The following is a 22,779-nucleotide window of genomic DNA, read 5'->3' as shown; positions in this document are numbered from 1 at the left end:
TCATTTGTTACTTTAAGCTGTTATGTAGGAATAATCTTAGTCCCTTCTGCATTCTTACTGTTTTCTTCCAGTTCCTTCTGGTTCTCTCAATTAGCCTATCAGGGGAAGGAGACCATAACTCTGAATATTGTCACAGAATTGCTTAGCATAATACCTATTCATGTTATTGTATCAGATTGCTGTTGTGAAACTACATCTCAAAAGTGAGGAATACCATTCACCCTATTTGTGATGTGGGTAGCATTAGCTGTAGTGAAGTAAAATGTTAACTAGTGGCTCCAATGGGCAAACTGAAATCTAAGCAAATTTAGTCAAACTATTCTGGCATGCAAGTATATTACTTGTGTAGAATCCATAAAGGGTTTGATTCAGGTCTGCAGTTATTTCTATATTCTATGAGTACACCAGTTATTTTTTCCTTTTTGTCTTTATGTTGTGGTGAAACAGGGTTTGGAATGATAACATGAGGATTTACATAAAACTTACTTTATTTTTCTTCCATATAAGAGTTTAGATGGAAACCTTCTTCCAACTATGGCCAACAGAAGTTTTATGGATACTGTGGTTTGAGATCTGTACATTATTTAGAATGAGTTTGTTTAGAGTTGCATAAATACTCATCCTGATTCTCTCTCTCTCTCTCTTCTGTGTCTCATCCTCCTTTTCCACTGCACTATGACTTCTCTCTCCCTGCACTACCACAACTTCCATCCTCTCCCTGCCCTTGCATGATCCATCAAGCCAAAGCCTACTCTTAAAACCTACTGGTCAAAAAGTTCCTTTCCCTAATGTCTTTCATTGCACTGTTCATTTTATCTAGAGTTATTGCAAAGATGAGTCTAGTTGTGGTTTGTGAGCATTATTAAACTGTGTCCATACTATCAGGCAGTGCCTGATGGGCACTGGTTGCTGACTCGGTTTCTCTCGCTTCTGAAGCAATGTTACCAGATGATCTAAAGGTGCAAACCCTTTATTTTTGGACAGAGCCAGTCAGGCTCTGCCTTACCGGACAGCGTCTGCCTGTAGTATCTATTCCATACTGCTCAAGAAGTGGTTTGGTTAGGCAGTTAAGGTCATTCAGTAGTTCATTTCCACTAGTAGAAGGACAGCTGGACATGATGACAGTATACACAGAACACTTCAAACGTGAGACCAATAACTACATAGATCCAAGGAAACCTTCAGTGTTTTACACCACCTACCAGACAAGATAGTTTCTGGTGTTTTGCTCAAGCACACTCACAGGCAGCTGCTTGTTCAAGTTTGCCCATCATTTCATCACTTCTGACATCACCTCCATGCCTGCCACTCACCCTTCCCAGCTTGTGTATTGAAACAGAATATGATAACAGTGTTTGCCTGTCATGCACTGCCCAACAGTGTGGACATGGCTTTAGTTTCATAGTATGGGTGGTGTGTTCTAACCTTTCTAATTTCATAAGGTTAGCATTGATCCTGGAGACTGTTTGTTCACAGCATAAAGTATAATGAAAAAGTTGCAACCATCAAATTGATTTTGTACTGAAATAATTACAATGCTTTGGCAAATATTTACAGACAAGAAACTAGGTAAATATGGTGATTCCTAGTGACAAGCTTTTCACCCTAGGGAGCATCACACATGACTTCTAGGCCTAAGTATTCAGAATGAAATCTCTCATAGTCCCTGATTTCTTGCTTAATTTTAAGTAATATTATAAGTACAGCCTTAGACCAGAGATAAATTAATTGAACTATACCTAAAAAATTTACTACAATCATACTTACCAGTCTTACTCTTGTACAAATGACCCACACAAACATTCATCCAGTCATTTGGCACCATAATGTTCATAAAATATACCCAGTAATTTTATTAACCACTCAAATATAATTATTCCGTCACTCTTAAAACATTCCACCACACACCCTGAAATACCTGCTTTCATCCTCATCTGCACTTCCTTCTCCATGAATGATGCCTCATCTGGTTCTCCTAACACAACTTTCCATTAGTATTAAACCTTATTTGATATAGGATCTGTTTTTTGTGATTTTAGCCCTGGAAAAGTAAATTGCCATGCCAGTGAGAAGACAGGAATATACACAGAAAAGATGAAATATTGTACAGCTCAGTTATTGAAATCTGGGCTCTATCTGTATTAAGAATGTATAGTGCATTAATCTGATAGTCAATGTGATGTTGAGGGATTTTTCAAGTTAATGGTGAAGCAATAATAATACAGGTATACAATCTTTTATCTGGAATTCAGAAAACCAGAAAGCTCCAAAAACCACAATTATTTTCCAGGATGTGGTCTGCACAACAAATGTTGCATTTGGTGCCAAATGACCCATGGTAAACACAGGCCACAGGGCTGTGTATGTCACAGTATTCCTCACGCACATAGCCTCTGCTGCTCACGAATATTTTGTTTATTTTTTGCCGATTTCTTTTTTACTTTGAAGACTGTGAAAATCACAAAAAGTGCTACAGATTCCCCTATAGGTAACCGTGAGAAGCAGAAAAGGAAGCATCTACCATTATCGATAGCACAGAAAGTAGAATTATTGAAGCTACATCATGGCGTATCTGTGCAGAATCTTACAGATTATGGTGTGGGAATTAGCACTATATATGACCTAAAGAAACAGAAAGACAAGTTGTTGAAGTTTTACAGTGACAGTGATGACTAGAAACTAGTGAAAAATAGGAAAACGCTGCATAGGGCAACTCCAACCCAAAGATGATAGTCACCATAACAATGATGACGACACTTTTCTTCAGGATCCTCAAACTAGTTGCTTTGTGCATGTAAGTATATTTTCATTTGTTTAGCTTAGTTTGAGCCAGTTTATGTTTAAAGTTTTACTTAATGGTTTAATGTCACGTGCTAGGGTGACAAGACCACTGCCTTCCTTACTGTGTAACTGGCGAGATTGAGACCTTGTGGCCACAAGCCATGCACTCTACCACTGAGTCACCTGGTCCCCTGTAATGTTTTATCTAAAAAACATTAAAATCCATGTTAAAAAACCTTCCATTCCGAAATCTGGAAAATTCTGAAATCCAAGGTTTCCGGATAAGAGATTGTCAACCTGTAGTATAATAGTCTTTCAGAACAAGAGCATAGAGATCAAATTGCCATTTTCCTGCTTGAAATAATCCATACCTATCTGGTTAATTTGTAACATTCCCTAACATATCACACTAATGGTTGAATAAAATCATGAGACGATAATCAGAATAATCTGAGCACAGTGGCAATTAGAGGTAGAATGAAGTAGTTGTGGAGAGGATGGCTGGAAAGTATTGCTGCATTTGCCTCTTCAGGGATCCTGGCCAGAATGCGTGTGGGACCACCACTACCTCCAGTAACCTTGATTGGCATCACTATCACCTCAAACCCTCTTGTGGGAAGTTCCTGTAGACAGAAAAAGCAGTATTGCTATACTTCCTACTTTGGCATATGCTGGAAGACAGCTTACTTCAGCAGTCATTGATAGCTAAAGCACCTATGCTTACAGCTCCAAAATCTGTTTATAATAATACTAAGTAAAGACATACATTCTAAAGTTATATTGATAAAACATATGACTAATACATGAAAAAAAAAAAAAAGTTTCTTGTAGAAATTCACAAGGCTGCTCAAGGCTACCAGTGTCTTGCCTTTAAGCTGTAAGTTCATAATTTGTCAAGATCCCCAAATCATTACTCTTCTTTGGAAACTGAAAGTAATGGGCACTTTCTCACTTGTAATAATAAACAGGAATACACAAATTAATATTTAGACCTTTCTACTTTCTCAAAACAAATGGGTACATCGCTTCAACCTGTATATTATTTCCTTTGGAACTCTGTGGATCTGTGCTTAAGGAGTCTATATAAGTATTGCTAGTGGATTTGGTAAGGAATATGCTGAGCCATACTGGTGCCTGTGTCAAGGTGATTACTTGAAGGGAGGGAGAGAAAGGTGCTAGCAGAATTTTGGTCTAACCATTTTGAACTGAGCACTTAGGCATTGTCCCTTCTGGGGATTTCTAAGCTTGCAGTGCTGCCAAACCTTGTACTAAGCCAGTTATCAGATTAGAGCCTGTGTTGCTGATAACCTTGCACCCTACACACCAACTCTTTCTCTCTCTGCATATACAATCCACATTTCATGCAAATTTATTTCTATCAGAGATCTATACTTGCCTATGAATCATTAAAATTTGAGAAAAAATCTCCTGCCTGTCAGTCAGTCAGTCAAGCTGCCTCTCTCTCTCTCTCTCTCTCTCTCTCTCTCTCTCTCTCTCTCTCTCTCTCTCTCTCTCTCTCTCTCTCTCTCTCTCTCTCTCTCTCTCTCTCTCTCTCTCTCTCTTCTAAAAATCTTGGAAGAGATTAAATTCCTTTAAGCAACTGTAACTACCATCTCACCTCCAGATTGGCAACATTCTCAAGACCATAAATATTAGCCTTGGAAAGTTCAATATGTGTTTCAAACTTTGTTGATGGTCCATGGTCAAAGGAAGCTGTATCAATGCCTACACCAAACACCCGCTTTCCAGAGGCTTGTTCATATCCTGTCAGCAGCTGTGCAGCACTGGGATTGATGCCTAAGGATAGGAGCAAGATATTACATGAGATACTTTACAGACTGGAAGAGATTAGAGACTACTGAATACAAAAGAAAAGAAAAGAAAAAAAAAAAGAGGGCCAGGAAGCAATTTAAAGTAACAAGGCAGGAAAAATGGGAAGTTACTAAGGACTACATGTAGAGTAGCAGATGGATTATGGATTGATTTATAATTGGATGTGTACATAGACAGCAAATTGTAATTGACTATTCTCCTCATGCCTGAAAATTAGAAATTGCCACAGCATATCACCAATCATGTGAAATAAAAATGGATATAGGTTCCAAGTGTTGCTGCTTGGTAATATTTAACAAATGAACATGTTACCTATATTTATATTTATGAATGAATATGTATGAGATTATAATGATTCAAACATAGAAGGCCCACAGCTAAGCTTAATAAGTGATGCCCCTATTGCTTGATCAGCAACAGCTCAATATTTCAGTGTTATATACTGAGTGTTTTCTGATTATGATTAACATAATGAACAAATGTAACCTGACAATGCTTGTCCATATGCTGTTGGTGTCTCAACAGTTTAAGTTTTAGAAATTACACTCAATCTCATGACCTATCTATTGATCTGAGTGATCTGTCTTCCTATCAGAGGTTTTCATCCTAAGTGAACATGCGTAGTATCACTTCAAGAGACACTATCATCACATGGTCCCAGTTTTCCAAACCACAACCAGACAGCAGGCAATCATGTGACCTTGAATTACAAAGCAGACAAGAGCTGCTTGGGACAATGTAAGAGTGGTAAGCCAGCTATATATAGATTGTCACTTGATCCAGCACTACAAGCAAGACAACATTACATGGCTGTAAAGAGTGACCATATCCCATATTAAGTAACAAATAATGAAACACTCAGTTTAACAAAATGTCAAGTTTTGTATTCAAATTTTTTGTAATAATTTTTTTTATACCTATATTCTAAAACAAATTCACATATAGCAAATCAAAGAATAATTACTCTAGCACATTAAACCTGGTGAAAAATTATCAGATATATAAATAGTATGATGAGTTAGGTCCATGAACTGCCCTAACCATGTCATCCTGAGATGTACTGTTCCAAAGAACTCAGTTCACTTGCTCGTAAGTACAGCTCTGTGGTCTCAAGCTGCTTATTCATATATGTTAAATATAAAAGCATTGGCAGTAAAGTAGTGTATGCTTACCTGGAAAGGCCAGTTTAGTTGTATCATTATTTGTGATACCAAAATACTCAGTTTTGTTCCCATATCTGAAAAGAAATTAGGCAATAATCACTATTATGAACATATTTATCAAAATGTCCACCCAGGGAATTTTCATTACTATATGTATATTAAAACACACACACACACACACACACACACACACACACACACACACACACAGGTGATTCAAGTGAGAAGTGCATATCACCTAAAAAGACTTGGAAAAATACAAAGATATGGAGACAAGAACACACACACACACACACACACACACACACACACACACACACACACACACACACACCTGCTGCCCCAGCCTGTGAGCACAAAAACCAATGCTTTATCTGGTAGAGGACCATGATTATTCATCCAAGTCATGAGGTCAGTGGCAGTTAGCTCAGCAGCAGGGTTCTTCTTCACCTTGTCTCGGATGTCCACCACAACTCCTGTCACAAGGATAGGCTTTAGTTGCTGTCAAAGGAACTATTTCAGTGTTTCAGCAAAATACAGGAAGTTATACTATTAGACAACATTAATCTCCATTAGCATGACATTATTATAAGACTGTAAATAAACAAGCAGCTTTTCTCAAATGAGCTTTAAATCCCAAATCAGTCTTGAAGGTGGTGAACCTATCAAATCCCTGAAGAGGAAAACAAACAGAAGACCCATGGCAACAATGAAGTATCCATGGTGATGAGAACACTATTATGTAGTTTGCAGACAGTTGTTACATGACTAATAACCTACAAACATGCTGGTTGTAAATATGATTGGCCATTGCCCAGTTTTGGATAAACTGATGTCTTGAACCTGCACTACATGAATCAGTGAAGCTGGTTCATATTAGTAGTGTTGTAACAGGACATTGCTACAATTAATACAACACCATAAGGATGCTGGCATCTAAAATTAGTGAAGAACAAGCTGGCTAAGAGTGATTTTTTTCACACGCCCACTTACTCACTTTGCTATGCTTCACATATATACTATACACATACTACCTTGTTCTTCATCACATCCTCAAGGTAAATCACCTAGCATTTCACTTCACTGGGATAACAAGTGAACTTTATACCCATTGTCCATATGACTAAAGGACAGAAATAATGATGCTATATGAGGAAAATTAAAGAGAACTTGTTGGTTCTCATTATTCTTCAGACAGATGCCAGCACTGTTCCTTAAGAATCAAATGAACATTGCATGATAATATTCTGATTTTATATTTTATTTTCTTGTTATTCTTAATTCATTGCTTAAATATAATAAAAGCCTTATGCATATTTGCACCTGGTTGAGAAAATATCATGTGCATAGTAATTTTAGGCAAGCTACAGACTTCCACTGCTTACATCATCTATCTGTGGGCACAGAGAACATAATTCCAAAGCAAGGTTATCATGTAGATGAAATGAAAAAATCCCAACCCTAACACTAGGCCCAGTGACATCAAAATGTTGCATGATGGTAGCTTTTGGTGTCACAGAAGAGAGATTTACATATTGTCAAAATCATTAGTATTGAAAAATAAGTTGCAATTTTTGTGCACACTTCTTTGTGTGTTATGTGGAAATAGTGTTTTAAAATGTCCAAAGAGTGAAGACTGGTGCTCAAAGAACTTGGCATCACCACCTATGACATGGTTTTAAAAATTTGTTGCAGGTTGGTTGGTTAAACAAAATCCTCTTGACTGAAGAAGCCCATTCATGTAAGCATTACTTGACTTCCCTGAACCACCCACCTTGAACTCACCTTGACAGATAAGGTGCTCCAGTGGGATGTCAGTCACTGACCATTTGCCGTATGCAAAATGTAATGGGGCATCAATATGCGTTCCTAAGTGCTCAGCAGTGCAAAATCTATTGGATTCATACCTGTGGACAAAAACAATATGAATTCTTACCTCTTCATAGTTCAACCTGTTGTAGGGGCCTGGATGCCAGTAGATGTAGTGCACAGTGACAGCTAGTATTAAAACTACATTTTTAAAAATTATTATTATTGAAGCTTTTTTTTTTATTTAATAAGAGGGACACTAGCCAAGGGCAACAAAACCCTGGAATAAAAAAAGCCCACTTAAATACCAGTACTAGTCTGGTTCTGGGACACTGAGGTGTCTCAGCCACTGAGCATTTGTTTTAATAACCACAACAAAGATCACTCAGTGTGATCATATTATCCCAGTATATTTCCCAGCCATAGTCTTGTAATGTAGTTGACTGCTGCTTCACCTTTGGGAGGAGTTAATGGGAGTAGGCAAGATATACACAGATAGATACTCGTACATATGAAATATAATATAGAAGTTCTGTTCCTCATGAATACAGTTGTCTGGTTGACCATCATTCCCAATCTCTCTGTCAATGCTGATTATTATTCCTTATTAGTTCCAGTGAATACATTTTTTCTTCAATCTTTCTTAGATCAGCAGGCAGTGGCTTGAGGAAGCTATTGCACCATTGTGGTCAGATTGTCCCACCTGGCACTCCATCATAATCAGTTGCTGGCTGCTCATTTTCTTTCCTGGTAGTGTTGCATTGTTGTGTTCTAGGATTAACCAACCAGTCTTTAAAGAAACCTTGAAATAAACATGTATAGTTATTTTTATAGCACATAAAATTATTTAACAGACTTTAAATATACATCCCCACTTATCTGCTAAAATAATGGAATAATTGCAGGATTTCACTCTTATTTTTTATTTATTTTTATATTTATTTATTCATTTATTTATCTATTTATTTATTTATTTTTTATTATTTTTTTTATTATTTATTTATTTTTTTCTAGTGTCCTGTGGATAGTTACATTTTGGTTTAAAGGGAGAGTCAGTTTCAGCAACACTCTGTTTGATTTTGCACACAACTTTTTAAAAACACTACTGTTATGGTATTCATGAAAACATCATATGGGAAAAGTCACTGTTAACTGAGAATTGAACTTTTGCAGTGATTATTTTATTGCACTTTTAAGCATTGTTAAATATTATGCGTATTTTTTTCCAATTCTTCTTTACATAGTTTTATGGCATACTACTATTACTATTACTAAAGATATTTCAAAATTTGGCTTGAACAATTAATCTCCTGAGAATGGTATAAAGCTGATTTGGTGTTTTCATCACCATTATATCGAAGGTAACAAAGATGATAAACTACTTTTTTTTTTATGTAAGAGGGTCACTGGCCAAGGGAAACAAAACCAGAAGAAAAAATATCCCACTTAAGCACCAGTCCCGAAAGAGATGTCAAGAGAATCATCAAAAATTGAAGGATAACATGCCATAACACGCCATAATAAACCATGCAGGTGTCAAGTCTTAGACTGCAAGGGCACATAATCCTTAGAGCATGCCCTGGGGCATAGTCATGTAGCAGCAGTGGTGAGCACCTAGTGTCGTAGCATCACACAAGTGGAGCACATTGCAGACTGTCGGCACAGGTGTTGCATAGGTGGGGGAATGGGTGTGCTCTCTCTCTCTTGGGCTTCACTTCTATCAGGCATCACAGTGTGGCATAGACGCTCTCTTTTTTCTTGGGGGCCACCACAGCTCCTTACTTAATGCTGGTCCTTCCGTGATTGGCCAGCACGCTGCTGCTCTCCCAACCAATCACTTTACATGCCACTTCCGGTCTCTCCAGGCTGCCTCAGCTAGAAGCTCATGCATCATTACCAACACCTATCTTCACTACCTGGCAGCACAGTGCTACCAATGGCACCCCATCACAACAATATCTATTAAAATTTTGGTGCATTATTGCAGTTACACATTATAACGACCATGCCTTGTCATGTACCCTAGTGTGTGCGTGTGTGTGTGTGTATATGTATATATATATATATATATATATATATATATATATATATATATATATATATATATATATATATATATATATATATATATATATATATATATATATACAGTAAAATCCCTCTTATCCGGCCTCAACGGGACCGCCGACATGCCGGATACTTGAATATTGCCGGATACTTGAATAGAAGTGAAATTGTGTCCACAATCACCACCCTACACTCACGCATCTTACCATAACAAAGATCAGCTGATCTTAATCAGCAGCTGATCTTAATCAGCAGCTGATCTGATCAGCTGCTTAAGTGTAAGCACAACACGCTTCCTCTTTTCTACAACCTTTAGGCATGATGAAGGTGTCAGGCAATAAACAGTGCACACGTGGGACTGAGTCACTGAGTAAACACAGTGCAGTGGGCTGCGGATGGCGCGAAGCAGTGCGCTCTGGTAGCGAGGGGACAAAGTATGCCTCGCGCGGGAATTTTAATCAATTTTATGAGTACACATTGATTTTTTATTGATTTTAAGGCTTGGGGAAAAATGTGCCGGATACTTGAAGCTGCCGAATACTCGAATGCCGGATAAGAGGGATTTTACTGTATATTGTTGTGACTGCTGGTGGCATTGGTAGCACTATGCTGCCGGGTAGTGAAGTTAGGTGTTGGGAATGATGCAGTAGCTGCTAGTAAAGGCAGCCTAGAAAGACCAGAAGTAGCATGAGAGGTGATTGGTCGGGAGAGCAGTAGTGTGCTGGCCATTCACAGAGGGACCATCATTATGTAAGGTGCTGTGGTGGCCCCCCAGAGAGAGAGAGAGAGAGAGAGAGAGAGAGAGAGAGAGAGAGAGAGAGAGAGAGAGAGAGAGAGAGAGAGAGAGAGAGAGAGAGAGAGAGAGAGAGAGAGAGAGAGAGAGAGAGAGAGAGAGAGAGAGAGAGAGAGAAGAGAAGAGTGCCCCACCCCTAAAATAGGTTGCACACGCCAGTGCGCCTTCGGGTGACAATGTACTCATGTTTAAATAAAAAAAAAAAGAGAGAGAGAGAGAGAGAGAGAGAGAGAGAGAGAGAGAGAGAGAGAGAGAGAGAGAGAGAGAGAGAGAGAGAGAGAGAGAGAGAGAGAGAGAGAGAGAGAGAGAGCTTGTTTCCTGCCTATGCAACACCTGTGCCAACAGTCTGCGGTGCGCCCCCTTGTGTTATGCTACGACACTAGTCACCTGCTGCAGCTATGTGACTGCACCCTGGGGCATGCTGTGAGGATTGTGTACCCTGGCAGCTTGAGACAGTGAGTACCTGAAACTGAGGTGTGTGTGTGTGTGTGAGATGCAGTGATATAGACACTTTGCTGAGGGAAGCTCGGTGAGCCTTACTTGCAATGTAGCATGTTAGTAAGCCTAGTGTCCTGTAATGCAGCTCTGTGCAGTCAATAAAGACAGAAGTGACAGTGAGATAGTGTTTTGCTGCCCCTCCCTCTCTCAGTAGTCTGTTGAGTCTAGACAGGTGCTATGTCTATGTGCCTTGCTCGCACTGGCCAAATAAACCTGACAACGATAGCAGTTGTGGATCCCTGTTGTGCATGCAGACTGCCCTGGGCTGCTGCACTGCACCTAAATGCTGCTACCTGAAGGCTGGATGGGATGTGCACAACAATATATATATATATATATATATATATATATATATATATATATATATATATATATATATATATATATATATATATATATATATATATATATATATATATATATATCAGACATGGGCATGATTATGATTACTAATCAAAAAGTCATAATCCAGGCTCTGATTACGTAATCATAATCAAATCATAATAAAAAATTAGATAACTCATGTAATCATAATAAAATCATAATCATATTTTTCTTGATAATAATCAATGATTAAAATGTGATTATTGTGATTATTTCTTTGTAATTTCCATGAACCACTTCGCTTTCAAGTTCAAGTATGTTTTAAAAGCTTAGCACCATCTCATGCTTTTACTTGCTTGTCTCCCATGATTTATGAGTATCAATCAAATGCACACAAAGCCTATACATGTTTCAGCAGACTTGAAATGCAGTACTGGTAAAAATGATTGCTGTCAGGTTGGTGTGGGAGTGCACAGCCACAGGGTTACATATGAAACATGTCTGTGTAATCACTGTAATATGTGTATCAATCATGGAACTGCCTATCAGTGTGTGTGTGTGTGTGTGTGTGTGTGTGTGTGTGTGTGTGTGTGTGTGTGTGTGTGTGTGTGTGTGTTGTAGTACTGTATCACCCAACACGTTTGTATGTGAATATGCTGCTGGCTATGTAAGGCAAACAACACGTTTGTACATGCACACACTGCTGGCTTATTCAAGATAGACAGCTGATAGACTCACCACTCCACTCCACTCCTCCTCAACAAGTACATCTCTAGATCATCATGGGGAAACCAATACTAGACCATTTTCATGGCAGCTCCAAGGCAGATCCTACTACTCAAGTGAAACTGAAATGCAAGCACTGTGATAAAGTTGTTAATGGTAACATTCAACGGACTTCAAATTTCCATACTCACATGAAGGTTAGGTAACATGTAATTGTGTCATATCTTCACCTTCATAAATAAACAACCTAATTAATTTTATGAACTGTTCGGGAAATTGAAAAATAACTCTCTTTTCTTATTTCTCGCAATAATTCAGAGTTTATCTGTTTATAACTTAAAAATGGAAGGACAAAAACTTTCATATGCTTTTTTTCACGTGGAAAGTGCTATTTGTTGAAAGAAAATGGAAGTAAACTGACAGGTAAATTTGTTTATAATGTTTACATACAACTCAGGCATAATGCTAAAGCACCAGTACATTAAAAATTAAAAAATTAAATACATAGATCATATGATAAAGAAATTCATAAAGAAATTCCGACCTTCTTAAATGGAAACTCAAGGAAAATAACTGATAATGTAATGAAATTCTTTTCAAAACATTATTTCCTTGAAACTTTTCATAACTAAGATTTAGTCATTACTCATGAGGCAAGGTGTCAAAAAATATGGCAGTCAACTGGCATAACTGGCTTCACAGTTTTAGGCAGAAGAGTTTCAGTGAATTTTAGGCCATTTAAACCAGTGGTTCTTAACCTGGAGGATGCACCTCCCTAAGGTGGTGACAGTAATTCCCAGGGAGAGGATGTGAGCCCTGGTGAAAAAAAAGTAAGAATTTTCTAATTATATTGATTAAGCAGGCGGCACATCGGGAAAAATTTCCCTGATGCTGGTTTTTTGCTACTCATTTTAAGATGTTTTGGAAACAAACTGGCTTTACCTTCACAACAGGATGCCCAACAGCTGTCCATGTATTTTTATTTTTTTTATGACTATGAGACTTTAGATTTCTAGGTAGTAGTAATATTGTGAATGTTGTTCATTCAAGGCTTTGCTAATTTTAGTCTTTCACTAAACTGGCGTGACTGATTGATAGGAATGTTGGATATCTTTGGTGGTTTACGACCCGCTGCCACGATTCTTGAGTTCTCAGTTATTTGCTATATATGCAATGTCCCCAGGGAAACGTCTCTCTCTCTCTCTCTCTCTCTCTCTCTCTCTCTCTCTCTCTCTCTCCGTGAATGAGAGAGAGAGAGAGAGAGAGAGAGAGAGAGAGAGAGAGAGAGAGAGAGAGAGAGAGAGAGAGAGAGAGAGAGAGAGAGAGAGAGAGAGAGAGAGAGAGAGAGCAAACCTTGATTTATGCCTCATTAGTCAGTTGATTTGATGCAGACGAGACCCCAGGTGGGTTATTATGACCCTCTCAGGTTAGATTTTATTAAAGGTTGGGTTAGGTTAGATTTTATTCAAATTATCACAAAATTTTGTGTGGGAATCACAATGACAGCATTTTCGAAAATATTTTATGGAGCTATACCAGAGAGAGAGAGAGAGAGAGAGAGAGAGAGGGCGGGGCTCTTAACGAGGCAGAAATCAAACATTGCGCTCTGTAGAGAGACTGAAACAATGTTTTGCTCGTAAGTTCGTACATTACATATATAATGGCTAACTGGCAGCTCAAGACGCACGAGATGTAAACCACCAAAGATAGTCGGAATGCTTAATTAAAATATATAATTACGAATATTTACATATAATGCTCTTGAATATGTAATAGGAACAAAATCACAAATAAATCATGCTACATCTTAATTTGTCTGTATAGTAAAACACACAAATATAAGATATATTTGAATTCTCATGTGAGCAGCAACATGCTGGAGCAAACTGTTATTCGTACTTCTCAACAACCGAAATCCCTCAACTTGCGACTCATTTTGAATAGTAAAACGGAAAAGGAGTAGCAAAAACAACCAACAGTTATTGAGATTGTCCTAGTGTGCCGTCGGCATTAATCTGTTAACCAGACCATTGATTCATAATGAAAAGTGTTTTTCTTTCTTAATGCAATGCCATGTGTATGTGCATATCACATGAAAAAATAGCAATAGAAATAGCAATAAAAACTCACTCTCCCCTCCCCTCAGGCTTCAGGATGAATTTTCATATATATATATATATATATATATATATATATATATATATATATATATATATATATATATATATATATATATATATATATATTATATATATATATATATATATATATATATGTTCGACTCTTGACCAGCAGGGGCACAGGAAACGCAGGTAACAGTGCAGGTGTTTATTCACAGAAGGTGTGAACAGAAGGCTGGAGGTAGGTGATCTCCCGGCGCCAGGCCGCGCACTTCAACTTAACACTTATGACTGAAGCCTAGCTCGTTCACTCATACACGTATTCATGCCTCACACAAGTCTCGCTCATTCACTCGTTCACACAACTAGCTAACAACCACACACCTCCCCCGAGACATAAGGAAGATTCCTTATCTTTGTTATGGCTACCGTAACACATGAAACAAAGTTACAATGATTGAAGTACAGAAAACACGGTACATATACACAAAACAAACACAGCGTACAATGAACACGTACGACTAATCGTAGGTGCTACGGTGCCACCGCACCTGCAGTCGTCTCGGCTCCCTACGCTGTCGGCTGCTTCGACGCTCTGGTTGCTCTCGGCCACGGTGTACCCCGTTACCCTGATGCTCCGGGCTGCCGGGATGGTGGTGTTCCTCGTGACCCTGATGCTGAAGCGCTGCACCGCCATGAGCGGTGTGCTGCTCGACAGGAAGGGGAGCAAGAGGTCTGTGTGGGCGTAGGTGTCTTCTATTACGCCACATCACGCGACCGCTGCCCATCTTGATGAGGTAGTCTCTCCTTCGCCCAACAGCCACGATGACACCCAGGCGATCCCAGAGGCCTGTCGTGTGATCTTGAACGTCGACGTGGCCACCGAGGTGCAGGAGAGGAAGAGTACGGGCGGACGCGTCGTGGCGAAGTTTCGCTTTCTTCCTCAGTCGCTCTGCCTTGGCGTCGCACTCATCAGCAGCGCGCTGCCACTGCTGAGCGTATGAGCGATGATGAGCCGGGACACAGGACCTCATAGGATGACCGAAGAGGACTTGTGCTGGTGATCGCCCTTCCGCCCTCGGAGTGTTGCGCAGTTCCAGCAACCCGCGAGCGAACGCATCCTCGTCCAGGTGTCCCTGCTGTGTGGTCGTGAGGATCAGCTTCTTCACGGACTTGACCGCTGCCTCGGCGTGACCATTGGAGCGTGGATAATGAGGTGAAGATACACGATGCTCCACCCCCCATCGAGCCAGGAAGCGCCGTACCGATGAAGAAGTGAACTGCGGTCCACCGTCAGTCCTCAGGAGAACAGGCACGCCCGTGTCGGCGAACACACCCCGAAGGACACGAACGAGCTGATCAGCCGATGCTGGACGTGAGCATGCAGACACGTGAGGCCACCCAGACAAGCGATCTACATACACGAGGTATGTACGGCCTGCTGCGTGGAAGTAGTCTGCAGAAACTGACTCAAACACCCTGCTGGGTGTGTCCGTGTCCTGCCAGAGAGGTTCGTTGGCTTGGCTTGGTAGGAGTGGACGGCATAGTGAGCATCCAGAAACGACGTTCTCAACGTCTCTGTCCATACCAGGCCAGTACACCGTTTGTCGGGCCCGTCGCTTGGTGCGCTCCATCCCCTGATGACTGTCATGGAGTCGCTCTAGTGTTTCTCGGCGGAGGCTGTGAGGAATAAGAAGCCTCGGCCCGTAAACCACCAGGTCGTCGTCTACGGCCAGCAGACTGCGCACCGGCCAGTACGTACGCAAGCGGTGATCGAGGTCGTGGCAATGATCAGGGAAGCCCTCGATGATGACGTTCTTGAGCAAGCAGTACTCCCCGTCTCTTGCTGCTGCGGCACGTACCATTTCCACAGTCTGATCCTGGAGTGGTGCTAAGCGGACGCCGTCCTCATTGGTGGCAGATAACGCTGAGATGACCGCTGAGTGGAGAGGGTCGAGGTCACCAGAAGTAGCAGCATCCTCTTCCTCCACTGGGTCCTGTACTGGAGCACGTGAGAGGGCGTCGGGCACACAGTGCGTCGATCCCTTTTGCCAGCTTGCTGTGAAAGAATACTGAGCAAGCTTCTCCCTCATGCGCTGCAGCCGCAGGTTCTCTATTTCTCCCAACAACTTGCTATTGAGGAGAGGTATCAGCGGGCGGTGGTCGAGCACTAGATCGAAGTGAGGGAGTCCTTTCAGGTAGGTGCCACATTTCCTGACTGCCCAGACGATTGCAGCCATTTCCAACTCTATTACTGCATAGCAGCTCTCTGTGTCTGTAACAAATCTTGACCCGCATTGCACCATCTTCCACTGGTCACTGTGCTTCTGCAGGAGAACGAATCCAAATCCGTGCATCCTTGAGGCGTCAGTCTGTAGCATCGTTGGTAATGATGGGTCGAAGTATGCCAAGACAGGTGGGCTGACGAGACACTGTTTCACCTTCTCAAACGCCTCTTCATGGTTAGGAGACCAGCACCAACTGTTCTTCGGGCGTAAGAGATCTCTGAGGGGTTGTGCAGCTGCAGCCACAGCAGGAGAAAAGCTTCCAAGCTGGTTTGTAAGACCCATGAATGATCGTAAGTCGGTGATGTGCTGTGGTCGTGGGAAGTCAGAGATTGCCTTAACTTTCTTTGAGTCTGTCGTGTAGCCTTGTCCAGAAACAGAGTAACCACAGTAATCTACCACTCTTTCCGCGAATGTAAACTTCTGTGGGTTGAGAGTGATGCCGTGCTGGTCACACCGCCGCACAATCTGAATGACATGGGCTAAGTGCGCACTGTAGGTGGAGTCATAGGCCAGGATGTCGTCCACGATCTTGATGGTGTTAGGTATGTCGCCGAGAGCTTGGTCTCCTCGACGGTTATACTCGTCTCCAGACGAGACGAGACCCATAACCGCTCGCCGAAACTTGTACCGACCCCAAGGTGTTATGAAGCAGGTTAAATCCTGGTCTTCTTCTCTAATGGGGACTTGAAAATACCCCATCTTGGCATCAAGAGTGGTGAACCAAACTGCTCCGGTCCCGATCGAGGCGATGGCGTCATGAGGTGAGCGCACTGGATACACGGGCCTCTTCACGTAACGGTTGAGTCGTGTCAGGTCAACACACAGCCTTACACCAGATGTCTTTTTTGGGACAGGCACGATGGGGTGGCACCATGCCGTAGGGTAGTCCACACTCTCGATGATTCCCTTGTTAAGCAGCTCTTCCAACTGGCTCTTAATTTCTTCACGCCAATTGTAAGGGATTGTACGAGATGCTGTTACGGCGAAGGGTCGAGCGTCGTCTGTCAACTCGATGGCCATGGATCCACCAGCCATTGCACGTAAACCTTCCTTTGCTTCGAAGACGCTGGGAAAGGCCTTGATCACAGCAGCAGCGTGCCCCGCACGCTGCTGTGGCGTTGGGTCGTAGGAATGAGGCCAGCTGATCACTTCTGTGGGCGTAGATAGAGGTGGCTGCGAGGCGGTCGGGTACTTGATGGAGCTGTTGCCGGTGTGCTGTTCTTCCCTGCGTAGCGGTCGGATTTGAGCCGGAAAATCTTCGGGGAGGATTCCGAGAGCGATGGAATCGTACCAGCTAAGCAGCGCCCCCTTCACCTCCTTCACCACGCTCACAACAGTCTCAGCTTCCCTGTCGCCCAGTTGCAAGTGCGACGAGAAAGTTCCTACACAGGTGAGGGGGTGATTACCGGCAGCATAAAGTCCATCACCATCAGCGGGCGCCAAGCTGGAGGGCGGGATTCCAAGGAGTGTTGCCGTGTCGAGGCCAATAACGGTCGTTTCGGCCCCAGAGTCAGGAGTCCACGTAATCTTGTCTCTTCCAGCGGGATGTGTGGCGGTAATGAGCACCTGGGGCGCAGGTCGTGCCGTCACCGTCTTTGTGTATACGCCTGATAAGAGCTGGTATACACTGGCACTGGCTCCCCGCCTCGGGCCTGCACCGCGATGAGGAGAGACAGTTGAGGAACTCCTCGAAGCTCCTCGTCGTTTCCTCACTGTCTGCTGACATACACTCGCAAAATGCCCTCTTTTCCCGCAGTTACGACACACTTTATCTATTGCCTGGCATCCCCTTTTGTCACTGCGACAATCTTTGCCACAACGATAACAGCCCGTGGGGCTTGAGCCCCCGAAACTGCCCTTCCTGTAGTTCGAGACAGCGTTCACACCATGGCTCGAAGAGTGAGAGCCGCCCCTTAGTACTGCACTACACTGGTTAGCGCTCTCTGATGCTCTGCAAATATCTATGGCGTTTTCAAGGGTGAGTTTCTTGTTTTCCAGCATGCGTTTCAGAGCCACTTCGTCTCGTGTCCCAACGACAATTCTGTCACGCAGCTGATGGTTTATGCACTGGTCGCAAAAGTCACAGAAATTGGCGATTTCCTTAACAGCACATAAAAAGTCGTCAAAACCTTCTTGCGTTTCTTGCACGCGGGAGTAGAAGTCTCTTCTATCCATGATGATGTTGCGCTGGCTTCGCAGGTACTCACACATTGCATCGAGGATGGTTCTTAACTCCGCGTCTCTCGGTAAGCTTATCCCGTAGCGAAGTGTACGGGTCCACTCGTCGTCTAGGACAGCAGCGAGTGCCGCCCTCTGCTCAGCCAGGGAGAGACAGTCTATCCTGGCGAGGGTTACGTATCCTTCAAACTTATGGCGCCACGTGTCGAACTCACGTAAAGATGCTGACGCCGTTAAGTGAGGAATGATGGTGGCGGACGTCGGGAACCTCGCGCCCTGGGTAGACGTGCTGCGGGCTGTGGTTTCGCCTTCATTGCTCGCCGTGGTGCGACTGGGAGCTTGTGTCCCCACTCTCTCCAGCAGCTGGGTTAAACGCTCCTCGCGAGCCTGACTCTGCTCCGACTGTCGCGCTAGCAGAGCCTGACTCTGCTCCGACTGTCGCGCTAGCAGGGCAGCCAGCGCCTCCAACTGCTTCTCCATTCTGCGCCGTACCCACTGCAGCCTTGTCCTGATCCTACTCACTGCGCCATGTTCGACTCTTGACCAGCAGGGGCACAGGAAACGCAGGTAACAGTGCAGGTGTTTATTCACAGAAGGTGTGAACAGAAGGCTGGAGGTAGGTGATCTCCCGGCGCCAGGCCGCGCACTTCAACTTAACACTTATGACTGAAGCCTAGCTCGTTCACTCATACACGTATTCATGCCTCACACAAGTCTCGCTCATTCACTCGTTCACACAACTAGCTAACAACCACACAATATATATATATATATATATATATATATATATATATATATATATATATATATATATATATATATATATATATATATATATATATATATATATATATATATATATATATATATATATATATAACTACTGCAATGTATTCTGTTTTTTTTTCTACTTTCAGAAACATCATCCAGATGTCAAAGTGGATAGCAATGTGGAGTCAGCAACAACAGCAGCTGGTGGAGCCCTTGTTCCAATAACTGACTTTGGGATATCTAATACTAAGAAAAAATGGAGCAATAGTGATCCCCACCAAAAGGAAATGGACAATTTACTTCTATGCTTCAATGCCGGATCTCTCCAACCTCGTTCAAGCTCTTCTTAACAAGCCCCAGCACAGCTGCAGCATCCCAAGCTGCAAGGAGCTCAGCAGCAAGCTTCTTCCTTTGCAAACTGAACAACTACAGGAACATCTCAATAAGAAATTTTGTTCTGCTGGTTATGTCTGTGTTACAGTTGACCTTTAGACAAACAGACAGATGCGGTCGCAGCGAAATGATTATGATCACAGCGAAATGTGATCATAATCATAATCTAATCATAATCATACACAAAAAGAAAAAATCATAATCAAAAATAGCAAAACTAAAGTACTCATAATTTAATCACAATCAAAAAGTATTCCAGACCATAATCAAAATCAAATCATAATCATTTTTTATTTTTATAAACATACCCCATGTCTGAATATATATATATATATATATATATATATATATATATATATATATATATATATATATATATATATATATATATATATATATATATATATATATATATATATATATATCGCATTGATCAAATTGCGACTGATAATTTCCCATACCATCGCGTTACCTTGAAACAACTAAGGATAAGGGGACTCGGTGAAACAACGAAGGATAAGGAGACCCGAATCCGGCTTTTCAACGTCTGTTCTGCTTGTGGCAAAATTTTTCGCTTTTTAATGTTTGCCCAGCTTTTTCATGGTTGTCCAATTTCAAATGCAAAACTGATAACCTTATCAAACTTTACTATTTCATTAAGAGTTTATGAACTTTGATAGTGAGGCAGGTAGTTGTCTTGGATCCTGTCAATTCCAGAAAGTTATCAGTGTTATGCGGTGACTATCTAAAAATCACATATAAGACTGTTAAAGTTTTATTTCTTTCTTTAACTCGCCTCATATACGTACTGCACGCAAGCTGAAATCATTACACTCAAGTTCACACAGGACACTCAGATATATATATATACTCGTATATATATATATATATATATATATATATATATATATATATATATATATATATATATATATATATATATATATATATATATATATATATATACACACACACACACACACACACAGATTGAAATTATAATGTCCCACTTTTAACTTCAAGAAATTTTGTCACACTAACGAATGAGGGTGTAAATCATAATAACCATTCCCTTTATTTTGTCAGATCGTCTTACAACAGTCAATTTTCATTCAGTGGATGGCATTCATAATACCCCGGCAGGTAATGCCTCCATAATACCAAAACAATAAATGTAGCACCATCCATATGGCAACGCACTTCACCCAGCTGACGCAAGATAGGTCTTTAAACACGACTGAAGAATTGAAAAAAAAAGGTTTCCCATGTCAAAGTATCGCCTTCATAAGGACCGAAGTCTTGAGGAAATCTCCTGAAAATGCCACATAAAACTTTAACAAACCATTTTCCAAAATTGGCTTTGTTGCCAAGACAAGGTTTGTAAAAATAATGTTTGGCACGCATTCGTGGGACTCCCAAGGTCAGTCAGTGCATACCCTTTCTCTCTCTCTCTCTCTCTCTCTCTCTCTCTCTCTCTCTCTCTCTGACAAACTATGATTTTATAAAGCGCAAGACAGTAACTTGAGAGAAAAGTTAAATGGATGCAGATGACAGTATAAGGATGAAAAATAGACACTGTGAGTGGAAGAGACAAGCTTAAGGAGAAGGTGGAGGGAGATAGGAAACAGTACTGTGCATAGGTAAGTGGCGGTGGGGGATAGGGGATAGCATGTTTGAGTAAATATAGGTGGAAGTGATCAGAGGAAGAAATAAAAAAAAAATAATCATAGCAATAATAATACATAATATATCGGACTTGCATTATCATTATTATATTATCATTGTTATTATTATTATTATTATTATTATTATTATTATTATTATTATTATTATTAATGTTATTATTAGTACCATTCTTTTATCATCAGTCCGTGTTTTATCCTTCACTTAATGTTTAGTTGTTTGCGTCGTGATTTAACACACGAGACGTCAGCACGTCATTTTCGGCAGATGAGTCAGACTCGAGGATACTTGAGTGAGAAATGCGCACTGGGATAAAGTTAGTCCATGTTTATGTCTCCATGGCTTGTGGACGAGATACTCTTAGCGAGCTTACTGTAATACATTCCTTGACAAGAAGGGGTAGCTGTTTATGATCACTAAATCTAAAGGAAAAAACAGTGACACACTAAAATATATACTTTTTTGCTTAAGCCTACTTAGGACCCAGGTCAGCACAGATATGAAACATCACTCGAGGAATTAGACTTAAAAATGTATCGATAGGTCATATAATGGAATAATTAGTATACCTTTCTCCTTATGACTACAACCAGCACGCAACAAACTCACCAGTGTCCGTCTTTATAGCCGCTACTTTGAAGTTCCCATTTGAAGGGTTCGTCTGTCAGCCAATGCATGCTGTTCTCGTTCACCTCATATCCTAGGTCTATGTCCACGAAGCCCGAACACGAGGCCGTGCCAACCGATAACACCAGCAACAAGGTCAACGGGCTCTGCATCACCCCACAGACACACATCACACAAACTGGCTGGCACAGGTGCCTCACTCTCACCGTGTCTGGACTCTGGCTGTCGACCGCTCACTACAGCCATTCACTCAGAGTTGCCAGGTCGTGAACTTTGTTGCTTGTCAACTGCCGCTCCAAAACGTGATGCCTCTCGGCCTACAAACTGTCTCCAAAGCATCCACACCTACTGATGAACAGAAATATGCGCATCATGCTCAATAGAGCCAACATTGACAGATAATACCTCAGTGATGAGCAGTGCCGGCGGTGATAAAGGAAAGCTGTCCTCATGAACTGCTGCCAAGAATTAATCACAGTTTAATAAAATAATAATAATGATAATAATAATAATAATAATAATAATAATAATAATAATAATGATAATAGAATAATACCTTATAATGAATAGGCTGTCATTAGCTGAGATCTTAATGAGATATCTTGTGTATGCAGGTATTAATTACTATGGTATCCTCAAGATCATCTCCCCAGCGGTGACGGGGGAGTGGCACCGATCAGATCAGTTTTATGAGTTACATTTACATGCAGTTAAAAAAAAAAAAG

At 41.2% G+C, this 22,779-nt stretch overlaps 1 protein-coding gene across 1 annotated transcript; it reads right to left on the bottom strand.

Annotated features, from left to right (window-relative positions):
• Window positions 1-470: 470 nt before the first annotated feature.
• On the bottom strand, window positions 471-22,402 carry LOC135110529 (isatin hydrolase-like). The gene is made up of 6 exons (XM_064022940.1): window positions 22,037-22,402; window positions 7,563-7,684; window positions 6,112-6,253; window positions 5,787-5,851; window positions 4,400-4,578; window positions 471-3,404 (listed from the first exon to the last, which is right to left on the bottom strand). The coding sequence occupies exons 1-6, from the start codon at window positions 22,222-22,224 to the stop codon at window positions 3,222-3,224; spliced, it is 879 nt and encodes a 292-aa protein (XP_063879010.1). The 5' UTR covers window positions 22,225-22,402; the 3' UTR covers window positions 471-3,221.
• Between the last annotated feature and the right edge of the window lie 377 nt (window positions 22,403-22,779).

This window comes from Scylla paramamosain, chromosome 2 (assembly GCF_035594125.1).
Source record: "Scylla paramamosain isolate STU-SP2022 chromosome 2, ASM3559412v1, whole genome shotgun sequence".
NCBI lineage: Eukaryota > Metazoa > Arthropoda > Malacostraca > Decapoda > Portunidae > Scylla > Scylla paramamosain.
This window is presented reverse-complemented; position numbering and strand designations above follow the sequence as displayed.

What these genes read in the sequence shown, in the direction of transcription:
- LOC135110529 (XM_064022940.1), bottom strand. Translation starts at nt 22,224, where the DNA reads ATGTGTGTCTGTGGGGTGATGCAGAGCCCGTTGACCTTGTTGCTGGTG. An exon ending in GGCTATAAAGACGGACACTG is followed by an intron (nt 7,685 to 22,036) that starts GTGAGTTTGTTG and finishes TTTTGTCCACAG; the next exon opens with GTATGAATCCAATAGATTTT. An exon ending in AGAATGTTGCCAATCTGGAG is followed by an intron (nt 3,405 to 4,399) that starts GTGAGATGGTAG and finishes TTCTGTCTACAG; the next exon opens with GAACTTCCCACAAGAGGGTT.